Below are 27,479 nucleotides of genomic sequence, written 5' to 3' on the forward strand. Positions count from 1 at the left end.
ACTCTTATTTTAAAATCCTTAACAATTTAAAACCATAGTCAAATCCGAACAATTTTAGATATTTTAATATATAAATTGTATTCTCATTTGCTTGGCATGCTTAGTCTCTGAAAAGTGGTGTATCCACATTTAATTATAAAACAAATTATCTAAAACAAAACACTGCATGAAAGATTTTTTTTTTTTTTTTCCTTTTAGCAATATTGCCAAATCTTATTTTCATCTTCTAACATGGCCTTTACTGTTTTACTTAAAACTTCTGGAGGCAATCACAGTTCGAACTTTCACACATGCTATTAAAAAATAAGAAAAGAAACAACAACAAAAAACACAGCCCACAACATAGCAAGAACAAAAAAAAACTCTAAAAAAAATTTAAAAAAAAAAAATAAAAAATGTGATACTTCTTCCAAAGCCAGTAAGGTCATTTGGACTGAAGTGCCCAAATTACTGACTGGATTTGGCTCACTAGAATAATTCCTTCTGTACATAGCTACAGCTTACTCCCTCCTGTCCTCTTTTTCAGATACTGCTACATATGAATATAGGCAAGCTGGGGCTGCCTGAATTGTTCTTACAGCTTGCTCCCTACCATATCATTTATGGGAAGTTCACAGCTTCTCTCTCTTCACTTAATTACAAACAGGCACATCATGATGATAGCTACTCTAACTTACTGAAATGTAAGTAAACATTTGTCCATCATACAAGTACACATTCTTCTTTTATAAGAGGATACGTAAGGACAGGTAAGAGGCAGCATACAATCTCCAATCAGGTGATGAAATATATATTCGTTACAATGGAGATGGGCACCTGTATGTTATTAACGAGCATCTTGGGATGAAGACACTTGAATAAAACAGGCTTCTATTAGCTGTTGATTTGACAGGACATAATTGCATTTTGGTCATGTATGATTATATTTCCAATATTTTCCATGTTCTCTCACATCATGTCATAACCAGATCACCCCATCTCAAAAATGCAAAGGCATAAACACAAGAATGGCAACCCACAAAGTCAAGCTCTTTCTGGACAAGAATTATAAAATCACAAGTGATAAAAATAATTATACACTATTTCCCACAGAACAAAATCTGATAGAAATCTAAAGAAACAGACAAACTACAGGTCAAAAACAAAGAAAAATGAGTTAGTTACACATCCCCACCAACACTCAAGCTGGTTGTGCAACACAAGCTTCTTGCCATGTAATGCTGTAGAGGCCAGGGCTATAAAGCAGCTCTAACACAGGAATTAAGGAAACCTGTGGGGATGAGCGGATAATAAATGTGATAGACTGGAGTCACTGCAAGGATAAAGCCAAAGGATAAAGCTGGGGTGAGAGGCGGCAGGAAGCATCTCTCCAAACACAGCCCTTCAAGATCTCAGTATTCACAACGCAGTCTGATGAAATACCAACCCTGATTGATGTCTTAAGCTTTTTTGTACTTGTAGTCAGACTGAGAAGGATTTGACGTGCCATGCTACATGTGCCTGTACAAGGATGGTATGGTGCTTGAGGAGTCAGGTACCACAGAAATAGATCACCTACTTCAAATTCCTGTGCAATGGCCATTTCCATATCTCAGCACTGAATCTAACATCTTGTAAACTTTAAATCTCTTAACCTGAGAGGCATCTAGACTTGATAATCAGAAGAGATTGTCAAGAAGTCACAATTTTCCTTGTCAGTTTATTCCAAAGTTTAGTCACTCAAAAAAAAAAAAAAGTACTAATATTTCAGACTTCAGCTTTTAATTTTGATATGCACTTTGCCACTTGAAATTTTCTATTTACCAAAGATATCTGCATGTTTTTCCCAGTCACCATTTATTTAAGATTCTCCCTAGAAGCTATTTTCCTCTCTCTCTCCTTTCATAATTATATTTCTATAACTATAGAAATAGTTATATTTCCCTCTTTTCCAGGGCAGGCTGATCCACAGACATCAAGATGAGGGGAGGAGGGTACTTCCCTGGTGCAGCTCACTTCTTCCCCTTCTACATGCACTATATTCTTATGACACCTCTCCCGTGACAACACTCTAACGAAGGATCAAATAGAAATAATTTTTCCTGTGGCCTTAAGTCTTTCTACTAGTACTACTTGCCATAATAGTCTTTTATTATCTACCAAGTACTCAACTTTAAACACTTGAAGGAATACCTACGCAACCTAAATCAGTTTTGTTTTAAGTCTCATCAGTTTAAAGTCTATATTTTGTTTTGCCTGGTTTTTCACACGTAGGACTCTATTTTAATGCATTTTAAAAGAGCAGGGTGAAAACAAAACTAAACGATCTTTAGAGATCCTCTTAAATTAATACTCTGTTCACCTTGGGCTTACACTAAAAACAGAATGGGAACTGTTTGTATGGGATGTAGCAGATAACATAGGAAATACTTTTGCAACAGTAACGTATGTTTGTTTTTTACTCTGCCTATCTTTATAGGTTGTCATTTTATAGGCCATATAAAACACAATTGTGATTTATTACTAAGGCCATTCAAGCTGGCACAGTAAATCAGTTGAACTATTTTTAAGATAAAGTTTCCAGGCTTTCAAGACAACATTGTATCATCTAATACTTCGTTTCTGCCAATGCTCATTGCCAGTCATAACAAGGAGGCCTGACAGGGTCAGTATTATCATGCTGAAAAATTAGGGCACTCCACTGGATTAAAGTAAGGGTTTTAATTGATTCATTTCCAATTTCCTCTCTAATGAAGTTGAACAGCCTTTTCCCATTTAAAAACAAAAACACGCCATGAGTGGGAAATGCAGGGAGTTGCATTCAGTGTTACTCATTTGTCATATTTTCTATGAAACTACCACTTGGAGTGCTAGTGTAGAGAACAACATTTCAAGTACAAAGTACAAATTGACTATTTTTTTAAATAATGGCCTACTTAAAGCATCTTTCTTTCTATTTAAAGCAGGAAGATGCATTCTGTTGCACTTCACAGTTTGGGGACAAATATGGGAAACAACTAAGGTCACTGTGAATCACTTTTGACTTAAATGAAACAAATAACTGTGAGAGGGTGACACAAGTCTCATTTTTCCACTCAAATAAAAAAAAAATTATTAAAGGAGGATGAAAATGAGGGCAAGTGTGAAAGGAGCAGGAGTGAAAGAGAAAACATGTTTGGCATCTAAGTTAGGAGAGTGTAGGCAATTGGTTCGTTGGCACAGCTACAAAGATCTCAGAGTGTATTTAAAGGTACATGTGTGAACAGTCACATTTAATCATGGAAGGAACTATGGAACAAACTATAATCATTCTTGAACTCCTATCTGTGCAGATCAGGACATAAAGACCTGCAAAACTGAAGGCATCAGATTAATAAAAACAAGGTTATTCAGTTCATCACTTACATCTCATGCATATCTTTATCAACTTTTACAACTATGAAATGACATAAGACAACATTTAAGTGAGAGGATCCAAAGTTAGCTCAACACAGCCTACTAGTCATTCACATCAAATAGAGCTGACACTGATTTGAGTGAGAGTCAGTCTTCTAACAGACAGAAAAGCTTCTCTTCAAGAAGACACTGCTTTGGCTTGCAGGTGTGTCTCTGCTGTAAATAAAAACCATTTTCCTGACAATGCACATTTGCTGCACTGGATTATACTAGATTTCAATAGTATATTAACCTAAGAGTATATAGACCTAAAAACTTGACATTTATAAAATATTAATAAAAAGGAAGTAAATATCCTGTACTCTTAACAAATGTCAGTGTAACATCTTATCAACACTGTAACAAACATAATAACCAGCTCCTGAATAACTTGTCTGCAATCCGTCTCCCTGACATGGGCTTGTCAACTTTACTAGAGTTGACAAGAAAGCTTCAGGCAGTGTATAAAATAGACAATTATTTTTTTCCAGTATATACCTTTCTAAAGACTATTTCCATTTTTAATGGATTTTCCCTATGATGCTGAATTTTGCAAATTGTGGCTGACCTACTGGAAATAAACCCATAAAATTACAAGACTTTACTTTATGGGAAAAAAAAGTATTTTTACTTCAACTGTAGCAGAATTGTTATCTGACATTTTTAAGCGTTAAATATAATGAAAATAATATTTAAAAGAATCTATGTGTATTGATATGTCTACACATACCTATGTGCATATATGGATATATATACATTTTGTGTGTGCATGCATGTGTGCCTATACATACAAGGGTGGGAACAGCATCATTTTATTCTACAGTTAGAGCTAAATTAAGCAACGGCATCCGGATACAGAACAATACTTTAAAATAAAAGTATATGACCTCAGGAAATACCATACTAAAATTATCTCCCCTTTCATACCACTGTATTAGCATTGAACACTAATAAAGACAACAGTTGACTTTAGGTATCAGATGTATTGATCTAAGTCACAGTTTATTTATTGTTTTCAAATATACTTTAGACTCTCTCAGCCTAGAGTATCTTGGTATATAGTGTTCGTATTAGCTTTAGTTTCTAGCTGCATATTGCTGGAGCTCAGGGAATAATTGCATGGCTGTTCCCCTTCACTTTCATCCTCTCTCCTCTGCTGCTGCTTTTCTTTACCCCTGTCACCCTCTCCTTCAGCCACTTGCTATTTATAACTCCACACCAACCGACAGGATTTAAACTACAAGCGATACTTCAGCACTGCATCTAGCTTCACCAACTTCAGCAAAGAGGACACAGAGAAGAAAGGATGGAGCAGAAAATACCTTCTCTGGTTACGTAAGAAACAGGTGCATGTGTGCACATAATTATTTCATTTAATACCCCCCAATCAGTATATGCCCACTTCAAAGTGATAACTTCTGAAACTTGAAAATTAGAAAACAACTTGAAACAGTAGCTGATGAGATAGTGTCCTGCATTCCTCACAGGTGCCTTTCTCTGTCTTCTAGTTATACAGAAGTCCAGACAGCATGAATCAGTTACTTAACCACTAGGCAGATAAAGTGAGATAAATCCAGCCAATAACCACAGGTGTTTTTCAAAGGATTACTGCATCCTTCAAGACACTTTCTGCTCTATTGCTATTTTTCATAGTGCATTCATTGCAAAATAAAAAGAAAATAGGCCCTCGTGACAGAGTTAGTTGTACCGCTGTGATCTGAAGTTATTGCTCAACAAATACCCTGGGCTAACACCACAACCAATGCTCTGCTCAGTCTGCTCCCAGCCACTTATTCCTGCACCCCCCATGTCCTTGAGTACATATAAAGTCAAGAGGTAAAACAGACTGAAAACGTGGCCTAACAGACTTACACGGGCTCTCCAGCAGGGACAAATAAGCAGGTGGGCAACAGGAATGCTATTTTGGCTAGCAGTACCAAACAACACTGGGTTAAGCTGTTAATTTCAGCTGGACCTGGTCCCATTTTTTCACTTATAAGACCTTGTTTCTAGTTGTTTATTCAAAGATTTTGACAGACTTTAACCTGAAGCTCAATTTTTTCCAATGTGGGTCTGTCCTAAAGCCTGCTTTTTGTCCGCATTAAAATTGTGCAGCCTCCTCTCTGGAGATTTGTAGCATCTTAAACTGACAGAGAAGTATGATCTGGAGTGATAGAGAAGAGAAAGAAACACAGAGGGTGCCTTAGGGGCATGCTTTATTATCTTTAGTAAAACTTGCCCAACAGATAAGTTTTCTAACCACTGCAGCTCACAAATTTCTAACAGAGCCTTTGGCAGATTACTCTGCTAAAGCAAGAAAGCTTGAACCAAGGATCAATAGGCTCTCCCTGAAGCTGCTGTCTTCCCCGTGTGTGTAGAGTTCTGGCCTGCAGCTGGTTATGAGGTCACAGCAGTGAGATTTTTCTCTCTTGGGCAATTCCAGAGCAGGCAGATGAATGGGGGAAACCTGAGTGTAAGGGAATAGAAAGCAGAAAAAGGCTGTCCACCCTGAGAGGAAGATGGTAAAAAAGGAAGGACACCAGGAGAGGGAAGGGAGCTAGAGTTTGCAACTGGGTGTCAGAGGAAAGAGCCAGGGAAGTAGGAAAAAAGTGCTGTGATTTGAAGCAGTGACCTGAGCTGGGAATGAATTTGCTACATGCAGATACTGAGCCAAAGGGATCAGAGAAGAGCTGAGTCAGCCTGGTGCCACTTAGTTGGCATCTATTTGCAAGAAAAAAGGTAATTAAAGGTTAGAGGGTTAGGTACAGACAGGGAGGGAAAGGGCTTAAACCATGGTCTGAAGAAGGGAAACAAGTAGTCAAGGAAGCAGCATGGAATTGGCACAAGATTTAAAACACAGAAGCTGCTCAATGGTAGAGGTGAAAGACAGAAGCCTAAAGCTACAGCTTGCTGCTCCCCTCAGCTGCTCTAGGATTTACAGTGATGCCTTGGAGAGCATGTGTTGTGGGGGAAAGGGGTCCAGACACAAAGGTTCTTAAGACATGGGCTTCCATCTCTTCAGCTGGATCAGTTTCCTTACGAATTCACAGCTCCCAGATTACATTCAGCTCAGCTAACGTGTTGTGGTAAAGGTGGAAGCAACCAGGTTGGTGTGGTTTAACACTCCCTAACCCCAAGCCCCATTGTGCCATATAGAGAAACAGGCTGAATATGGTGGGTGGAACCAGACGGGATGTGGGATGGCAGCAGGGAAAGGAGGACAGAGCTCCCAACACTCCTGGAAGCTGGTCATACAGGCCCATGCCCACTGAAAACACTGTATCAGGTACAGATGATACAACTGGGAGCGTTTTTGGTAGTCTTTTCAAAGTCCCTGGAAATTACTCAACTCCAAAGTGTTAATATAACACTGGGAAAAAAAAATAAAAACTTTAATTTTAGTTTTAGTTCTAGCATTGGTTTTAATTCTGTCATTTTGTAAATTCTGAATGCTTGATTTTTATTGGAATAGCAATCTAATACATATTTTCATATACCACAGTTGCAGTGTCCATCAGTACTATTATATAGGTAGATTTAGCTTGGCTTTAGGGTGGTACATTATCCATGTGGAATGACAGCAAAATAGCAACCCTAAATCTTCTTCAGCATAGCTAGAGAAAGGTTTCCAGATGCTGAACTCATGTCACTGTCAGCCTGGGTATAAAGTAAAAGGGAAGCAAGTACTTGCTTATACATGTATGTTCTTCCTTAGTTTAATATAGGTCACATGTTATTTAGAGTACTTCTATAGAAAACATTTTGGACAACTGCCTCCATTCGACATGAACAAATAATAACCAACCAAGGGATGGGGTGGCTGTACAAACTATCAGGATAATTTTAGCTGCTCAGGAGCAGAATTAACATTATTGCAGTAATTAACCTATTTACAAACTTAATTAACAATATCTCCCTGGTTCTCCCCGTTCCTGGGCCACCTTCTGCTGGAAACATGGATGACTAGCCAAATCTAGTTAAATTAGTAATGTGGTCCAGTATTACCAGTCCTTCACTGCACTGTCACTAAACTTTATACACATATAAGAAAAAAGTGGTAAATATAAATTGAAGATCAGATCATGTTACACTAAGAAAATAACTACTTCCATGTAAAGTTTTGCCTTAATCTTTTACTTCATATATTGTAACTTCTTCCACATAAACATAAAAAGTTCAACAGGAGATTTTGCTGCCAAATAAAAACCTATTTTACTCAAAAAAAAAAAAAAAAAAAAAAGCAAAATTTTAGTAACAACAACAAAATTCTCTCTCTATATAAATGTTTATATATATATATATATATATATATATATATATATATATATTTACATACACACACACACACATATAGTAGAATTCTCAAGTTGTCTTTCCCAGGTACAGATCTGCCAGAGTTTGGAATAAAATAGAGAAATTGCCCCCCAAATTAGTGGTAGAAATTCCTCTGTTATGATCAGCATTGAGTAGAGCCAGACAGGTTGTAGAATTTGTTTTTCTTTCAATCTTCCAGAAGACTTTGAAGCCAATATTTTGGTCCAGCTAAAGTATCAGGACACTGCTTGCAAAATGATTCTAATTTTATAGAAGGTGTCGTGGTTTAACCCGGCTGGCAGCTAAACACCACGCAGCCGTTCGCTCACCCTCCCCCCTCCCTCTCTGGGACGGGGGAGAGAAATGGAAAGTGAAGCTCGTGAGTTGAGATGAAGACAGTTTAATAAGACAGGAAAATAATAATAATAATAATAATAATAATAATAATAATAATACAATGATGATAATAGTACTACTACTAATAATATGTACAAACAAGTGATGCACAATGCAATTGCTCACCACCCGCTGACCGATGCCCAGCTTAACCCCGAGCAGTCCGGCCCCCTCCCCCCGGCTAGCCACCCCTATATATTGTTTAGCATGACGTCAGATGGTATGGAATACCCCTTTGGCTAGTTTGGGTCACCTGTCCTGGGTCTGTCCCCTCCCAGCTCTTACTGCACCCCCCAGCCTGCCCGTTGGCAGGACAGAGCAAAGGCTGAGATGTCCTTGGCTTAGTATAAGCACTGCTCTGCAACAATTAAAGCATCGGGGTGTTATCAGCACTCTTCTCATTCTAAGCCAAAACACAGCATTCCACCAGCTACTAGGAAGAAAATTAATTCTGTGCTAACTGAAACCAGGACAAAGGACATTGGTAAATAACTGGTAAGCAGTGGATAAAAATAGTTTTTGTATGAAATTCAGTCACTTTAATGATTACCAAAAGCAATGTTTACTAATTCCATTTTTATTTTAAGGTTACTACTCAGATATCAGTGCAAGTTTTACGATAAGATAAGCAATTCCATATCTTAGCAATACTTTGCCTTTACTTTAAAAGTCTCAACACTGCACTGTAACCCATAAAATAGAAAGGAAATTCCCATTCTAATGAAACCAGTTAGCTAATGAACACACCCTGCTTTGGCTCAGAATAAACTTTCAATTTTATAGTTTCCTCATAAGGCAGTTGAAAAGTTAAATAGACAGCGATTATAAAAATGTAAGCCTTTACAAGTGCATTTGTTAAATAGATAATCTGTAAATTAGGGCTTGTATGATAAAGACTATAACAGGGATTTTGAGGAATGTATTGTACATGTTATTTATGGAGGAAAAAAGAATAAAACTGAAGTTATTCCAAATACAGTTTTCAGAGTTCTGTAAAAGAATACGTAGAACAATAGCAAAATGTAATAGGTTAGCACAAACATGGAACAGAGACTTAGAATAAGAAGCTGAGGATTATTCAGAAAAGACTATCTTCCATTTTATTCACTGTATCACTTGCCAGACAACATCTAACAAATGATCACATGAATTTAAACATAAATGCATTCAGAACCCTTAACAAAATGCACAATTTCCTCAGAGAAGTAAACTTTACTTCTCTACTGAGGGAGAAGGAAGATATCCACCATTAAGAAAAAGCCTAGATGAACTAAGAATCTTCTTTGGGATAATACAGATGTTTCTAAAGGGATAATGCTGGATATCCTCTGAAGTTCATACTATATATAACCCTTACCTGAAAGTTTTCCTTTAACTCCCTTACCTTTTCCTTCGTCCTGGAAAAGTAGATAGGGGGAATGAACGGAAATTTTGGACTTAAGTGTGGACAACCCAACTCCTTCACCCTCCTTCTCTAAATATCCCTGCAACTCTTCCCACATTTTTAAATGGAGTAGGGCATCAAGACCAAGCTAGGATCCTCTGCTTTACCCCTGTACTCAGTGTACTGCAGTTGTGCTCATCAAGTGACATTTGGAATGTGGAAGTTCCTACAAACAAACCCCATAATAAAAGTTCCCATCAACAAAGCATCTTTAAAGAGGCCCAGATTTTGATTCTGACCTGTAGTACTCTGGGAAAGTACTGTACTCCTTTGGAAAAGTTCTGCACAAAGTTGTCAAAACCCCAGGCAGAAAGGAACTGAAAAGACATTGCACATATAATAAATGTCTAAAGCTTGAAGTAAAAGTGGCTTCTCAATGAGAGCGGTTGTGAGGGGTGGGAGGAAGCAATTTGACATTGGCCCTAGTCCCTGTGACTGGCCAAAATACATTTGTATTTAAGTATTTTTTGAAAGAATCAAATAACACTTGTGTTTCTTCTTTAGACTTTGAAAATCTCAGGACACATATCCCAGATCCCCAAACAAACATTAATTTTCTTCTCTCGCTACTGAAAATTACTTTTGTGTCTGATTCTTGTGATACACAAGGCTTAAAGGAATAATAATAATAAAAAAGAAAAAAACAAACAAACAAAAAAAAACAGAATATAAGCTTCAGAAAGCAAATAAACTGAAAAAAAACAACTCTTTATAAATATTGCTGGTCATCAAAATCAGAGACACTCCTGTCACAGTCGTGGCCTGAAGTAGCTCTAAATCTACTGTGTTGTCTTCAGTATGAACTGAGACAAATCCATGAACAAGATGTCCATAAACAGATACTAAAGAGAAGGGGCAGTGATGTATCCTCTATGAGTGTTAGGACGGCACGAGTGAGTGACTTGCAGAAAGAGACTAAGCCAAAGTGTTCTCCCTAAACAGCACGCTGTGCTGAGACTGTTAGAGGCAAAACACTTGTCTAGGCACACCTCAGAAGGGCATTTTGTACATTTGATGCTTTAGGCCAGGCTTGGCACAAATCTGAAAATTTGCAAGCATGGGTGGGTAGATTCAGGATAAATTTGCTTAGTCATATGCACCTAGTTAGTGCATATAACGAAGCTCTCACAAATCTTGCCCAAGAGTCACGTTTTATTGTTAACAGGTATAGACAACCTTTACAAGCTTGCTGGTATATTTTACAGATTTTGAGAACACATTTCTTAAAAAAAAAAAAAAAAAAAAAAAAAAAAAAAGTCATTAGGAACATTAAATATACAACTCATGGCTTATAACTCGGAAGATAGCTAGTCCCGTTAAACCTCTCATGCACATGTGGCAGGCAGAAAAACTCATAGCATTATGAGCACGTAAGTTAAATAACTGTACATTGTCTTAACAGAGGCCTCTAAGAACAGCTTTTATGAGAACTTTGAGGAAGAAAATAACTACAAAATGTCTTCCCCCATCTAATCCTTCAATATAAATACTTTTAAAACTTCTTTAGAAGAGGCACTTTAATCAAACTTGTGTCAGACATGTTACGAAATACTCTCCAATCAAGAGACTTAAAATAAGTGGAATTATTAGGGAAAAGAACAAAACATCATTGTGTTCCTACACACATCCGTGGTGTCCCATATCCGGAATACTGCAGGCATTCCTGGCTTTCCCCTCTCCTTGTTCTGCCATCTTACAGAGAATTAGGAAAGCTATGAAGTCAGATGATCAAAGGTAAGAAGCGGCTTCATTACCAAAAGCATGTTATATAAATGAAGGACTATTAGCCGGGAAAAGAACAACTAAGAGAACGCAGTAAAATCACAAGTGGCATGGACAAAATTGTTCCCTGCTCTGTCTAGGATAAGGACTAGGGATGATTCATACATAACTCACAAGTGTCAGGCTTAAGACAAATTGCTTTCAGTTTCATTGTTGTTTTATACATATATATATATTATATATATAATATTATCATTATATATATATATATGTATAACATTTATATGTACATATAAACAAACAGAACAGCCACTCAAAACTAAAGTTCTTAATACAAAGAGGTGTTGATGTCAAAAGCCTCTGTGTGGGATAACACACAGGAGAAAAGTCAAGTGAAACATTAGAAAAATACTTCCCCCCCATCATTTAAGGGGGTGAGGCCCACAGGCTACCCTGCTGCCAGCAGTCTGTAAGCATGTCGTGACACTTCCCATTTTGTTTGCTTAGAAGGAGGTTGTCAAGTAGGTCCTGTAATTTGGCAAGGCTTTAGATGGTAAGGGCATAAATTAAAAAGGAAAGAAAAAGCCCAGCCAAAAAACAACCTAAGAGGTACTGAAAGGGCCAGCAGAGTGGCTGTAGCCAGGTGCATGTTACCATGGTTGCCCTCTCACTCCAAAAAAACATCATGAGCCCAAGACTCTGCAAGCGTCTCTCTCCACTGCCCCTGTCAATGCTTGCTGTCAAAATTTTCCAGCTTAAGTCCCCAGTTGGCCATGGAACCAGCAGCAAGTACATGTTCACACACCAGGGCTGCAGGCATTCCCCTGAGCTCGCTCTGTGGGATGCAAAGGAGAAGAAACAAAGCAAACAGCTCATGAGCTGTTTCCATGGCATGGTATGGGGACAAACCAGCTGGATGCTATGTGCAGGGGACAAGCAGGGCAGCTCACCAGACAGAGGTTAGAAAAGAAATTTTGGGGGATCAGGACTCAGTGGGAACAGTCTTACTGGCTACAGGTGGAACAAACTGGGGGAGAAGCATGGCAGACTGCTCCTCATCACAAGAACATAAAGGGCTAACCAGGCATTTTGTCTGACCAGGTACAGCCACCATTCTTCTACTTTAATGTCACTTCAATACTCAAAATAAATACCACAAGCAAACTATCAGAATAACACATCGACTTAAAGGCTCAAGAGAAAAACACAGATCATCCATCTGTCATAAGAGATGAGGATTTGAAAGTTTCATTAATTTTCTGAAACTGTTAGCTATGCTAAGATATTCAAAGAGTTTCATTACTACAAAGACCTTTTTATGCCATTAATCCAGATTAATGACGACTGTTCAGCTTAGAGTTTGCTTAACTCTTTGGTTCTACCTCATACAATAAGGCATCCTAATTCTCCCTTCCTTTGAAGAATGTGGTCCTGGCCTCTGAAAATCCTTCCCCGCTACTTTCCCCATTTCCCCATCTACTTCCTGCTGCAAGATCGCAGTTCAATATGCTTTTACTGCCTTATCAGTCCTTCCACTGCTATTTGGAATAATAAAGTACTCAGAACTCCTCTCCAGGGCTTTACTCCTTTTTGTTTCTAGTGATTTGATCACTTGCTGAGCCAGCCACCCAGAGAAGAAAACAAGCAGGGTTCTCATTAATCTTAAGGATCCTGATCATTCTTCACAGTTGATGATCAGGGCAAAATAGGTAGGCTCTTATTGGGTAAGGAGAAAAAACAACAAAAACAAGCAAGCATTTTTTCCACCCCTTTTAGTTGCACAGGCTGCATTTAGTCTTTTTGATTGCCACAGTCCTAGGAAGGAATTGTACCTGCAAAGACACCACTATATAGCACAATTTGCTATTCTGAGACAGCCTGATCTTCACCTGAGCCCAGACTGCTATCAAACCCACCTTCCCCAGTGCAGACACAGCAAATCCCCTCCTAAGGATGGTCCAGACAATTTCACGTGCCCAGCACTATGGTGTTACTGTTTGGCAGGGGAAAAGTCACACAGCCAAGAGCTGCCCAAGCTGTTGGGCTCTGCTGAGCAGCAAGTAAGCAGACCTTTCCGAACTGTACGTTCAAAAAAGTATGTTCTCATGCCATAGGTACACCTGGGAACACAAGGCAGAAGCCCCAGATTCAGCACCACTAATGGTCCATCAAGGAGATCCCCTGGAAATTTGATTTTGAGCCTAACTTCTTGACTTCTGCTGCCCGACAGTTTAGATGAAACCTCTGTGAAAGGATATGAAACTACAAAGGACACAGGCCAACAGTCATGATACGCAGTCATGTCACTGTTAATGTTCTCCTAAAAGGTGTGCCCAGTGGCCCGTACGTCATGGTTCTTGGTATTTTAAAATGAAACTGACATTTTGTTCCTCTATAGACAGCCAGAAACACGCCCAAGTAGAAGGACAAAATAATTGTCCATTGCTATCTTCCTTCCTGGAAAAAAACACTTCTCCATCTTTACTGAACCTACAGTGATTCAAAAATAACAGCCTGCTGATTATTAGCAAGATTATCTGACTTCTTCCAAGTAACAGAATATTCAATACTGAAGATATAAAGGAAATAAAAAAATCCTTACCAAAAAGAAATATTGAGATCTTAACAAGAGTGCCTTGACATCCATGAATAACAAAAAAAAGAAACATGAAGTAAATGGTCATGTTTGTACCACAGCAGCATTCTGCCTGTTATGCAAGACTTGCTGGGGAGCAGATGGGGGAGAAGAGGAAGTCATAGGCTCTGCTTTTATTTGGAAACATCTGTCCCTAGGCAAGAGACAAATGTCAGTAAGCCGCTACCTCACAAGTACATCTCTTAGTTTCCTTGGTTAATTACTCTGTCACTCTAACCGTAAGTAGGAATTCTGAAAGGGATACACAGTGTGTCTATCTAGAGTCTTGGCACTATTAAATTCACAGGCAATGTTTCTTTTCTATCAAGTTGTCTGCTGCCAGATACAAACATCCATAACCAGAACAACTGATGTTACATAATTTGCCTTTTCTGCATTAGAAATAAAGAGAAATAGTAGGAGTGATGTTCTCCAAGTAACAGAGAGACTGGAAGCAAGCAGAGATTTTTTCATCAGTATTACTCAGTATTACATCAAATAAACTACCCTTTTTAGGGATAAGAAAGGCAAATGCTTTTTTTTTTTTTTTTTTTGGACTTCCAGTGAAACCCACTTTTCATGGTGTCATCTTAGTCTCCAGATTACAGAAAATACAATGCTGCTGCAGTTTGCGATACTTAGCAGATGTTGGTTAAGAAGAGTGAGAGATCAAGTCTGTGGTGAGTTCTCAGAGCAATAAAGGCAAGATTTCCAGAGAAAATCTGATTTTTATTTTTAAAACATACCAAAATGATATCCAAGAATTGTAGAAATTTCTCTCCCCCCATCCCACTCCCAAATGAATAAACGAAAGCAAAGCCGTTCAAGCACATTTCCAATTAAAGTTTTATTTGGTTTAGGCTCTCCTTATATTTTAAGCTATTCAGAAATTTTTCTTTCTCCATGTTAAGTTTCTGTAATATGTATACAGCTCAAAGTGAGAGCACCTGGACAAGGCAGTTCCTGGAGTTCAATTTTTAGAGCACTTCTAAGTGCAAATAAATGTGAAACCAAGTCCACAACTCCTCGTCTTGGTGTTTATGAGCACCTTGAACATGAAAACAGGTTCACAGCATTGTCTGCTTGGGCTGGCTTTGGGTCCCAGGGGGCTCATAAAAGGGAATCCCTGCAAGTTGCCATCAACCACTTCACCAGCAAGAATCCCACAAAACTGGACTTACAGTCAGTGGAGCAGGAACTTGGATCTCAACATCTGTTGGCAGCACATGGCACACAACAACTATCAAACTTTCCTCACATGGCTGTGTATACAGATACTTGGAGGTAACGAACATTAAGCCACCTATTTGGAAAAGGAGGGATGGGCTCTTGTATCAGAATTACAAAAGCTCTGCCAAAACTAATGTTTGACCTGGAAGTAATACCTCAACCTCTACAATTGTTTTTCCTTGTTTCTCTGATGAGAATGTTATTTTTTCAGCAGACTGCAGAAGTTACTACCAGCTGCATCTCTCTTGGCCAATCTGGAAAACCAAAAACCACACCCATAAAACCCCCAAATCACAAACATGAGTAAGTAGACAGCAGCTAACGTGTGAAGTTTCACTTGGCCAGTTTTTCTCTTGGCTCTAAGTATTGCAACTTGGCTGTAAATAGTGTGATGCGGCAAGTACACTCTAGACAGCTGGAGCAGTCCACCACAAATACATTTGGGTCTGACAAATTCTGCAGTCAAAGAAAATTGAAGGGCAGCTAGGGATTACTTTTGTTTCTTCTGAATAATCTCTAGTAGGAAATCTACAGTTTTACATCTTTACAAAGTCCTGGAAATTTCACACGTGGGGGTGCTACAGATTTCCTTTGGAAAAGACTGAGGAAATTATCAAGCACAACTACTGTTCAAAGAAGTAATCCCCTCTGATAAATTGCTCTTTTCTCTCTGGCAACTGAGCACAGATCTTGGATGAGTCAAAAATTGAAGACATTATACGGTGTAAAGGACTTTGCTTTGGATGACACAGGCAGATGTCATATCATTGTTGAAATTGCTTATGTCACAACACAGCCACAAGCATGCAAGAGTAACACAGGGGATGCAACATCTACAACACCAGACACAACAACCACAACCCTCCTGCAGCCTTCTGGTGTCTTCCAAGAGGTCTCCAAGCTCTTCTGCAGTATTTTCCCTTACACCCAGGACAAAAGGCCTGCTCTTTTTTATGAGGAACAGGATTTGAACCAACTTCAACAGGGTTCAGGGTGATGGCGATATCAGAAAATTTGTGTTGTTAACTTCCACAATCAATGTTCATTGAAGTTAACCCCAATCAAGGAACCAAGAATTCCATACAGAGGTAACTACTACTTCTGTAATACTCAGTAACCACTCCTAGGAAGACAACTCATCCTGTAAGAAGATGACAAAAACAGAAGTCACCCATACCTGGGGAGAACTACAGCCTAGCCAAAATCTACTAACTACTACTATTAGATTTTTTTTCCCCTCCAGTTGTCAGCTGTTTTTTCTTGTGCTTTTTATTTTCCTTCTGAATGAACTGCATTCCTCCTGGTTACTTTGCTAACTGGAGCACCTTACCAAAATATTCATTCCACCAGCAAATAAACTCTTTAAATATCTGCAAGGAGTTTTAGCCATCTTAAAAAGATGGCTAAAGAAAATCAAGAAAATTAAAAAAAAAAATATGAAAGAGATAGAGAGATTGATTTACAATGATGACAACATGAGAACAGAAGAGTAAATGACTTATGATTTAGCTACTTCACAACGAAATTCTGAAATGCAAAGGAGAGCAAACAGAGCAATGCATTAATATTGAGTCATTGGAAAAATCTTTTGGTGACATAAACAGAAAACAGTTTTTAATACTATGAAAAAAAGCTGACAAATTCATATAAAATAAGAATTGAGACAATCCCTTCGTGATCCCTCTAAGCTATCAATGTTTTAAATTAAAACTCTGTTGCAATTTACGCAGCCATTACTGTCTTTGACACAGATTCTTATATGTGCATGGTACTTAAACATCACTCAGGATGGAAATCCCTTCCTCCCAAAGTACAGCTGTTGAATATGTATAATAGTTAATGAAACTATACCTATCCCAGTTACTAAACAAAATTCAAGACTTTATAAGACATAACTCTTCTGCAACTCTGAAGGAGCTTACATCTTTCAAACAACAACCTTACTTGGAATTTCTTATAATTCATTCTACACACAGCTGTAGCACATTTTTTACATTAAACAAAGATATTAAACTTGATAGGAGACCAGTCTGACTTCATATGGATTTCCTTTGTTCCAAGCATTTTGTTTTAATGAATCACTGACCACATTCAAAAAGGCAGCAGCTGAACATGAGGTTCTAGCCAGACTGCCTATTCTGGATGCAGAGTATCAACGGGAGATGATTATAACCACCACTCTAGCTACAACAGCAAAAACAGCAAGTCTTGGTTTATTTTTTCCAAAATAACTGAACACACACCCTTGAAGAACATGCAGAAGCTTAAAAGACGTTAAACCTAAATGAGCTTAAAAATAATATTTTTGAAGGGATGTTTCTGTAAGCCTTCAAGCACTGCAGTTAGTTAAAATAATCCTCAAAGGGTTTTTTTAGAGCCTTCAGAAACGCGGTTATTTGTCAGCAGCAATCCTGTGAAATCCCTCACAGACACATAAGTGTGCTTACACAAGATACCCAGGAATGCACATACATACACCAAGAACTAGGAAGTGCCATGAGCTCTTGGAGCTTAGTATTGTACTCTCCTCACACAGAAAACTAGGCAAAGGTTTAACAATTTCACTTGCAGAAGCTCTACTTAGTCTTCACAGTAGGTCCTATTACATTACTCAGATTCATCTAGTTGCATTTGATACAAGTCATGCCTCCCAAAAAGATAGCATCTTTGCATGTTCATCTGAAAAAAGAGTGGCCACGTTTATAAAAAGTTGCAGGAGACAAAATAGTAACAGCAGAAGAAAAATAACCTTCTCCCTGCCTATTCATTTTAGCACTGCTTGATTACTGGGCATGAGGTTTATGAAAAATAGCAGTGCTCTAGCAGACCGGAAAACCCAGCCTCATTTCTTACTAGCGTGCGTAGCAAGCATTGAGGCACAGAGTAAGGCACACTTCATAAACTTAGAGCTGGCCATGGCATGGTAGATTTGAGATACCATCAGGATGTAGGAAAAGGAAGAAGTCTCAGACACTGACAGACTGCTTTCCTCCCACTCCCACATGAATGGTATTTAAACATCATTAGCCATCAACTGGTAGCACTTTATGATTAGGTCAGATTTAAAATAAAATTAAGATGATAAAGGCATGTCTCAGCAGAGATAGCATCCGAGATAATGGGAGCTCATGTAAGGGCACCTATTTTCATGAGGGTAGGAAAAGAAAAAAAATCCACAAAATCAAAGCACAAAGACTGTTCTGTATGGCTGTGTGCACAGAGAGGCCCCATTGCTACTTTCAGGGACACACCTAAAACAGTGAAATAAAATCAAATTTTCAGTTGTTACTCAAATTTTAATGCAAAACTAAGAATTCTTGTGTATTTATAGTTTCAAACTGCCTGAACTGATGTGGAACAATTGATCAACACTGCTTTTGCATTGCCACATAATCCTAAACGTTTGACTACATAGCAAGACGAAGGTGGGACTTCAGCAAGACTTCCCAGCTGTGTCACTAGCTTCTTCCTCACTATTGTTACTGTGCTACTGTTACCACTATTGTTACCATAATAACCTATTCCTGCTATTGTTACCACATTCCCATTAATTCAGTCTAAGTACATGCCACTGTCACGCCTTCATTTCAGTAACTTCAGAATTTTAGTTCATACCCAAAATGCCCACGTAGCCCCTCTAGCTCGTTTTTAAGCTTTTGCCAAACAATAAGGTATTATTATTATTACTAAGTACACTTTGACCTCCTGGGTAGGCAGCACATATTCGCTGCATGTCGTCGATTTAAAGACGTGCCACAGGCATGAAGCACTGGGGGCATGGCTGGGTGCCAGGGGACGAGGCAGCGGAGCCAGCTGAGTGAGGTTCTGTGTGCTGGGGGAACTCCCTGGTGGTGCAGGAAATCTGAAGGAGATGATTTACGGGCAAGGGTCGCTCCCCATCCACTGATCAGACAGTTCATCTGAGAAGTCTTAATCTGGGCCCTGTAATCTTGTCAAATAATGAACACTATCCTTTGGCAGAAGAAAAAAAAAAAGGGAGAGGAGGCAGTGTTGCACAAGCTTATCAGTGGCCAGCTGCAGCAGAGCATGCCTTTACAAGAGCTATGTATGAAGACGCACTACTATTTTTATCTGTAATGCTTCCAAGTTGCTGCATATCTCCAGGACAAAACTAATACATAACACTCACCTGCATAAAAACACAACACTATTTTCTGCCTCCTGTGTTGGAGGACCCTCAACTTCACCCATACTCTAGAGAAACATTTCTAAAGCTGACCTTCTTAAAATAGGAAGCAAAGAGGAATAAAAGTTGTAAAAATGTCAACCCAAAAGGCTATATAACTTGTACTTAGGCATCAGAATAAAATGCAGCAGTATGGGGTAGAAAGTTAAAACAGAGGAAGCGTAGTATCTACAAACAGAAGTGATCATGCATTTTTCATTCAAGTTCAGAAAGTTCAAGCAAATGTCTTTTCACTGACAATATAATCATATTTTCCTTGAAACAATTACTTACAGTTTACTTATTTAATCCTTTCTAATTACTTGAGAAAGTCATCCCACATTCTCTCATCACAGCAACAACTGTGCACAATACTCACTCATTCCAACAGTTCCATCAGAAGCAACAAACTCCCAGCTAAAGTCTCCCAACGTGACTAAGCCTGCTGGGATGCACAATCTCTCTCACTCTCTGCTACTCACCAGTAGCCAGGCACAAAAACACTTTTCTGTTAATGTTATAGCTTAACACACACTATCCCACTCACTTCCCTGTCTCTTGACCTTTCTTCCTTTGGTTTGTTCACAGTTCCCTTCTTTCCAGGGAGTGCTTGCACTTCTATACGGTGCTCTACAGCGGCAGCTCTGAAAGACTTTGAAGTTTCTTTAAGAAACACAGTGACTGCCTTACAACACGTGCATGGGAATGCACGGCATCACTCCGGCATTTCTTCACAATCAGCTGTTCGATCTCAGCCACTTCAGTGTGCAAAGGATGCACCATGTTCCAGTTTTGTTTTGTTGTGTTTTTTTTTTTTTCCCTACCTTTTCAGCACAAGGTAGTCTGAGGGCACACACCTCTAGCATCAGTTTCACTCAGTTCACTGGCTTGTAGTCAGTCACATGCTGGAGAGAGTCCAGGTATTTTTACCCTTTTGTAATTTTTTTTTTTTTTTTTTTAATAGCCTAAGTGTTAAGAGTGACCAGGTTTATTTTGTGTTCCTAACTTTTAATACTTAGATTTGAGGAGTACCTAGTAAACATTTAAGCAATAGGAAAGCTGACAGCATACTAGCATTTAGAACATTACAATTGACAACACTCATTGGTAATTAAAATATTTGGAGGGAGACTACAACATACTCAGCAACCTTCTCCATACAGAATATTACTTGAAATGCATGAAGCCTGTGAACAACATATGGTCTGCAACAGTCTGGATATCCAAACTACATGTATCTATGTGTACACCGTCAACACTTGACTTCCCATGTAGCTACTGTAAAAACTCCCAAAACTCCTGTTCAGTAAACCAAACAGCACTGTTACATTATGTTTATTTCTCCAACCAAATCAAAACTATCACTGCAAACCTAGAAAAAAGAAGTCAGAATACCAGCTCAGCTTGTAATCCACACACTCCCCCCGCCAAATGAATAACGAATAAACTCAATCCTGATTGCTTTCCAAAAGCATGACACAAGTCTTCAAAACAATGAGATGAGGGGAAGAGCTGTTATAAAGCTCAGACTTCAGAGGTCTATCTAATAATGTCACATTCATATACAATCACATTCTATGCATCATTTTTACGCATCAGCATACCAAGAACTGCAAAACCACAATTACTGCTGAGATGTACTCAAACACTAAGTTACAAAATTTCCTATGCAAATAGAAGTTAAGGCAGCCCTGCAAGTATCTGTGATTAGAACTGGAGGATTTAATCAGGACCCGATCCACATGCCTGGGCAAGGTTCATATTGGTGTGTCACATCACACCTTCTGTACGCGCTGTCACGCAGCACTAAGTCATCCGAAGTGTCAATAGCTCCAAGAGAGACTTTTCAACAAGTGGAAAGTCTCCATTTCTGCTGTCACCGTCCCCCACGTTTTCCTCACTGCTCCATCCCTGTGCCCAGCTGCTTCTCGCAGCCCTTCCTCCAGCAGCACCGGGCTCCTTGCACCTCAGCCCGCTGAAAGGAGCCGCCGGCGCTGCCGGGACACCCCAGCTTCTCTCATGCCGGAGAAGCCCTGAGCTTTGCCGGCTCGGGAAAGCTTCTGCTGCCGGGCACAGCCCCATCCCCATCCCCATCCCCGGGGCGCGCAGCCTCTGGGCTGCCCATCAGATGCTTCGCGTTTCTTTGGGAATGCGGCTATTCCCTGTGCAGCCTTCTTTTTTTCTTTTCCCTCCCTCCTAGAACACCTCTTCCCCTCCTCCCCTTCTCCCCAATCTCTTTTCCTCGCCGGTACGACTTATGAGCGGCGCACCCAAGGGGGCTCGGAGCCCGGTGCCCCGTGGGGCAAGCTTGGCATCCTCCGCGGGGCACGGCCTTACCTTCGGCTCCCCGGCGTCGGGCTCCTCCTCGTAGTAGCCCTGGCCGGACTCGTAGGCGGCGGCGGCGGCCGGCTGCCGGGGTCCCAGGAGCAGGGCGCCGGCAGCGAGGCAGCAGCCGAGGGAGAGCACCTCCAGCAAGTGCATTGTGCTAAGATGGCAGGGCGGGGGGCCGCGGGGCGGGCGGAGGAATGCGGGCAGAGCTGCGGGGCTTCTTCTCGTCCTCTCTCTCCCCACCCCGGCTTTCGCTGTCCTGTCCCCCCCTCCCTCCCCTCGCAATATCCAAGGCAGTAAAATCCGCGGGATGGAGAAGATGCGGTAGCAGCAGCAGCTCCTAGACGCCTGCAGGGGAGTTCCCAACTTTCCCGGCCGCTTTGCGGATTCTCACCGAAGTTATCCGGAGTTTGCCAGGTAAAAAACCCACCAGGAAACCGGACATCCGAGGCCGCGCTCACTCAGGAGCAGGGGAGGTGGAAAGCGCAGAGAGGAGGAGGAGGAGGAGGAGGAGGGAAGGAAAGAGAGAGAGAGAGGGAAGGAGAGCGGCACGGCGCAGCCACCCGCAGCTCCCCCTTGGCGGCGCGGCCCCTGCGCGCCCTCCCGCGGGGCCCGGCCCGGCCCGCAGGGCTCCGCAGGGCTCCGCGCAGCGCTCGCCCGACGCCTGTCAGCGGCGGCGCGGCCGGGGGGTGCACGGCGCCTGGGGCCGCGCATGGCGAAAGCGCCCTCTGCCTGCGCCTCCGGGCGGAGAGAGGGGGCCGGCCTTCCTCCTCCTCCTCCTCCTCCTCTTGCTGCTGCTGCTGGTGCGCCGCCTGCCGCCGGCGGCCCCGGAGCGGAGCGGAGCGCAGCGCCCCGCACCGCGGGCAGGGAGAGGGAGAGGCCGCCCCGCTCCGCCAGGGAGAGGAGGGGGAGCCCCAGGAGATGCGGGTGGCCGAGCCCGGCTTGTCTAGCCCCAAGCTTTGCGCCTCTGCCAAGAAAAAAAAAAAAAAAAAAAAAAAAAAAAAAGAAAAAAAAGCTCGCTCTAGGTCCCAGCCCCGAGGGGGAATCAAAGTTCCCCGCTGGCTGCATTCAGCTCCGAAACTGCTGGATCAAGTTGGTTACAATGCACTCTGAGCCCGTGTGAAGTTTTGCAAGATTTGCCTTTAATCCTAACCAGCTACTTGTTGAGCAGCATTGGCAGCTCTCTTTGAGAGAGCGTAGCAGGCATGCAGCTTTTTTGGCTGGAGAGAAAACATTTGTCAAGTGAAAAACCGAATACCCCACAGGGTATCTCTTACTTATTTGCAGCCTCCCTATCAATGACAGCTTGGAGCCACCTCGGAACAGAAGTGCCACCCTGTTCAGATTCTGAAGTAAAACAACACAGACGCTGTGCTACGGGGTAACACTGATCAAAGCTTACAACAAAATAAAAAGTCAAACGTTAAACCAAAGCAAATTGCACAGTGCTAATGAAATAATAGAGAACAGCCTGCCCAAACCTCTGCTATGCAAACAGAAGAAGTTATATTCCCTGTTCCACCACTGCTTGATGTTAGAGCATTTTTGAAACACGTATATGTTTAAAATTGCTTTTCAAACTGTTCCGCATCCCTCATAAACATCTTCTGGATACAAGACTATATCAAGACTATATGGGAACATACCGTGTGGGCAGATCCCGGACTGCCTTAGCTGGCTGCTGGCACCCTGCTCATGTTTCACTGCTCCTCTCCTTGGGAGCCCCAGTATGTGACTCTTCAGGGAGTGCCAACCTAGAGTTTACGCACAGGGGGCTCTAGCAGGCCTGTAGGCACCTTCTGTTCTTTCTGTGTCATTCCTTACCCTTCTCAAAATGGCATTTCACAGCTTGCTGCTGCACAAAGGATTTATTTTGATGCTAGGAAGCAATCACTTCACTTGCAGTCAGAATGAAATCTCAAGTTTGGATAGAGAGATGTTTATAAACAGTTTTCATAGTTACTACAAAGTTATTGAAGCACTAACAATTTAATATCTGTGGGACACAGTGAAGCAATGAATAGATGACAGTGGTAGAAGTTGAGTAAAACCCTAAGAAGACACCAAATAGTATAATTTACAAAGCCTGTTGTTCTTCAACAGACCCTTACAGTGCTACAGATCAAAGCACAGGATTAAAGCCAGCAAGCATACTCCAGGATGCAAAATCCATCTAAACAAACACAGCGTTATTTGATTGAGTTTTAAACACTCAAAAATCTCTCAGAAACATCATGTTGCTGCAGAAAGTGACAAAATCATGCACAGATATTTCAATGGAGTGTCACGCAAAGAGCATCTCTTCATTGCTAAATCACAAAAAATGGAACATGATGCTCATGCTATGCTATCACTACATCAGCTGGCTTCCTCATCTCTTTTCCCACTTCAGCAGCACTCTTTTCGCTTGATTCACAGAACATCCTTCATGGCATGAAATACTTTTACACGAGAGAGCATTTCCACCAACTGCTCTGTGTAGTGAGTTTAAACCATCATGATGGAAAGCTCATAATCACAGTTTCATAACACCTCAAGTCATAGTCTAAACTTAAAGGTTCTAAAATAAAAGTATCATAGATTTCAACCACCTTCAGTTTACAAGTAAATGAATACTACATTGGCTTGGAGTCATTTTACAGACTTCTGTCAATTCAGGCTGTATTTCTTTCAGTCCCCTAAAAGATGGGATAATTTAAAGTTTTGCTGATTTAAAATCTTTTCTCCTTTCTCCAATCAGCTAGCAATAGATATCCTTCCTCTTATTTTCAAATTACAATACAGAGATTATTTGATAATTTTCAATTATATGAAAATATCCATACAAGGCCTACAGGAAAATTTAATTAATTTTAAGCAGCTCTTAATAGTCTTGGCAGTGAACTGACCTTATAAACACAAATGACTAAAGAGATATCTCCAGTAGTGTAGAAATATAGTTTTAGCTCTTGGCATGTTATGCTTTAACAGTGGTAATAGCTACTATTGGCAAAGAAAGGAAGTTTTTCATGTCAAGTATAAAATTCCTTCAAATGAATTCTCTTGGTCTTGTTTTAAAATTGCTTTAAAATATATCCAGGCCTCATTCTGATGGTGAAGTTGGTGTAACATACATCTATGAAACACATTCTTCTGCAGCATCTAGATGTATCTGTTAACAGTCCTCTCCAATATATTTGGCAGATATATTTCACTACTTGCTTTCATACTGCTAATGAATGGAGATAAAAAAGTCAGAGATGAACCACCGTAGGAAACATGAGCCAAGAATGGGGAACAGAAAAGTGTCAATAACAGAAACAAAAGTCAGTAGCATGCTGTTGTAATTTGGTCTGTTTGCTTACTATAGAGTTTGCTTATTTTAGATCTTTCAGAACTGAAAAACAAGCTGTTGAATGTTTTCCTTTCACACAATGTCATTTCCATTCTCCTTATTCTTAAAGCCCTGCATTTGGTTTGAATCAATCTCTCTTGTGCTCTGCTCTTAGATAGAAACATATCCAGGAGTTAAAACGGCAAGTTTGCTTCTGTTTCCACAAACACATTTACTGGTGAGTTTTGGTGGTATCTGTATTTAATGTAAATCTCAAAGATAGAGACAATTTTCCCCAAGCTCAGCAACTTGAAGTGCTATTATGGAGTAACTCAAAAGAATGAAGGTGCTATTTTAAACTTAGTCCTTAATTCTCCTACAGATATGACTCTCCCATTGTTCCTCCAGTGCTTAAAAGTATGGAAGAAAAAAAAAAAAAGGATGTTAATTAGTATCTTAACTAGCAAAGTCCTCTGTAAAATACTGTAAATAAGCCTAATGTATGAGGGGAGAAGGCATTTAGGGTTCAGTGTCAAACTATCAGAAAATTCACTACTGATCAACTGTTCTGACAATTGAATCTTTCAGTTCCAACTCCTATTACACATTTCTTATCCTACTACTTATCTACCATGTGTAACTAGTTCTATGCAAGGGAACAATTAGCTACTGAAAAAGACGATGCAGTGGATTTGAGGCTGTAGTCCACTTCTCTGCCACAAATCCTCTTGTTTACATAAAACATATATGATTTACTGGAAACATTTTGGAGTACTGAAATTTCATTGTTTGTGTGCATAATGGCCTTCCGCATTCCTCACAAGCGGATTTAAAAGCATAATTTGTACAGGCCCTCAATTAGTATTTCCTTATACTATCCTAGAAAAGGATTTAAAGAGTGGGGGCTTAAAGATCACCATAAGTAACTGAAATCTTTCCTTGACTTTGATCAGGATTCCTTACTGTACAACTTCACCCATGGGGTACTGTTCTACACAAAACCCCCAACTAGGGACTCTGAAATGTAACTTTAATCAGAAATATTGACAGGATGAATAGCTTTAATTTAATGAGAGGTGGCATATCTGCAAAGTCATTTTCTATGATGCTTTGCTTGGCCTAGTGCTTTTCATTTTCTGGATTTTTATTATTTCCAGTATTTTTTATTTTTTAAAATCATCATCTGGAAATGTCTCTTTCTTTTGGTATAGGCATTCATCCGTCTTAAAAATTAACTGACAAGACAGAAACCTTTTGTCTTCAGCCCTTTGACACTCATTGATATTCAAGGATTACAGGATTATTAGAATTTCTTTGTTCTCAGGGATCCTCTTTCTAAACTCTTAAAACCAAGGCTATTGGCATTTAACATTAGAACTTCTTTATGCTATTGACTGGCCATCTGCAATAGCATAAAACACTATCAAACCTTGCCATATTAAGGAGATGTTATGATGTAAAAAGGTGCAGCGCAAGGCAGCATCTCAAGGAAAGGAAAGTGTTTGAATTCCCTGAGCCAAGTTAAATATCTTGGAAGTTGCTCTCATGCATTTTATTCAGCCATCTTACATTAGAATCTCTCTCTTTATCATAGTGCCTCTTTCGTCTTGTGTTTACGGTCTCACACATGAGCAGGCACGCAGAGAACATTAACTTCCTGTAAATTAACCTCTCTATGTAGTGATGTTGTTCGTAGTTATAACCTCTGACTAGAAACAATAAAATGACAGATTGTAAGCTTATGTTACCTCTTAGCTGAAAGCTGTGTGTAAACTAAGTTGTGTATAACTGAAGCCACGTCACTATATAAATAAAATTAGATTCAACAAAACATAGTAGGACTCAACACCATATGACCACTACACACACAAACTCTTGCACTGTTACAAACATTCCAGCAGTAGCCTTCCAACTGACAGCCTAATAAGACAAAGAATGTATTCAGAATTCTCCCCTTTTCCTATAGTTGCTAAAACAATGGCCCAACTAATTATTTCTGTAAAGAGATGCAGTTTCCATTAACTGTGTTCCTGCATACCTTTTTCTCCACTAGTGTATCTTCAGGTGCATTCTCCACTTTTTTATTCAGCGCCTCGTCTTCTGTTCAATATTGTGGCACTTCTGAGAGTTTAGAATATGCTGAACCCTTCAACTAAAAATTGAAGAAGTATTAACTTTTGGTGGAAGACTTATCAAGCAGTATCAAGATGAATTCATTTCCAAGCCCAGAACAGTGCAATGTGTTGTTACTTGTTATGATCTACATTTTTTCCTTATTATTTAATAGGTTCCTTACCAAAGTTAATTCTTCTCTTACCCTTTTTATAAAAGCCTTTTATGTATTTGAACACTTACTCCCTCCCTACTTAGCCATCTTGTTTTAGGCAAAATAATAAGCTTTTCCAAAATTTCTGCACAGATATTCATTTTTTTAAAGTTCTACTCATCCTTATAATTGTCCTTGGAATATTCTTTAATTGATCCAGACATCATTTGA

At 40.0% G+C, this 27,479-nt stretch overlaps 1 protein-coding gene across 3 annotated transcripts in view; it reads right to left on the bottom strand.

Annotated features, from left to right (window-relative positions):
- The window catches only part of VEGFC (vascular endothelial growth factor C), a 104,614-nt gene that overhangs the window by 52,776 nt on the left and 24,359 nt on the right, over positions 1-27,479 (bottom strand). The window contains exon 1 of one of the 3 annotated variants that reach the window (XM_084516599.1): positions 22,064-22,374. The exons of 1 other annotated variant lie outside the window; for it this stretch is intronic. In XM_084516599.1, coding sequence (XP_084372725.1) covers positions 22,064-22,114 — 51 coding nt within the window. In that variant the 5' untranslated portion in view covers positions 22,115-22,374. Of the gene's footprint in view, positions 1-21,678; positions 22,375-27,479 lie in introns of those variants that run through there. One more of the 3 variants, XM_084516598.1, reaches the window with a different exon arrangement.

The sequence above is a fragment of the Aythya ferina genome (assembly GCF_964211825.1).
Source record: "Aythya ferina genome assembly, chromosome: 4".
In the NCBI taxonomy this organism is placed as follows: domain Eukaryota; kingdom Metazoa; phylum Chordata; class Aves; order Anseriformes; family Anatidae; genus Aythya; species Aythya ferina.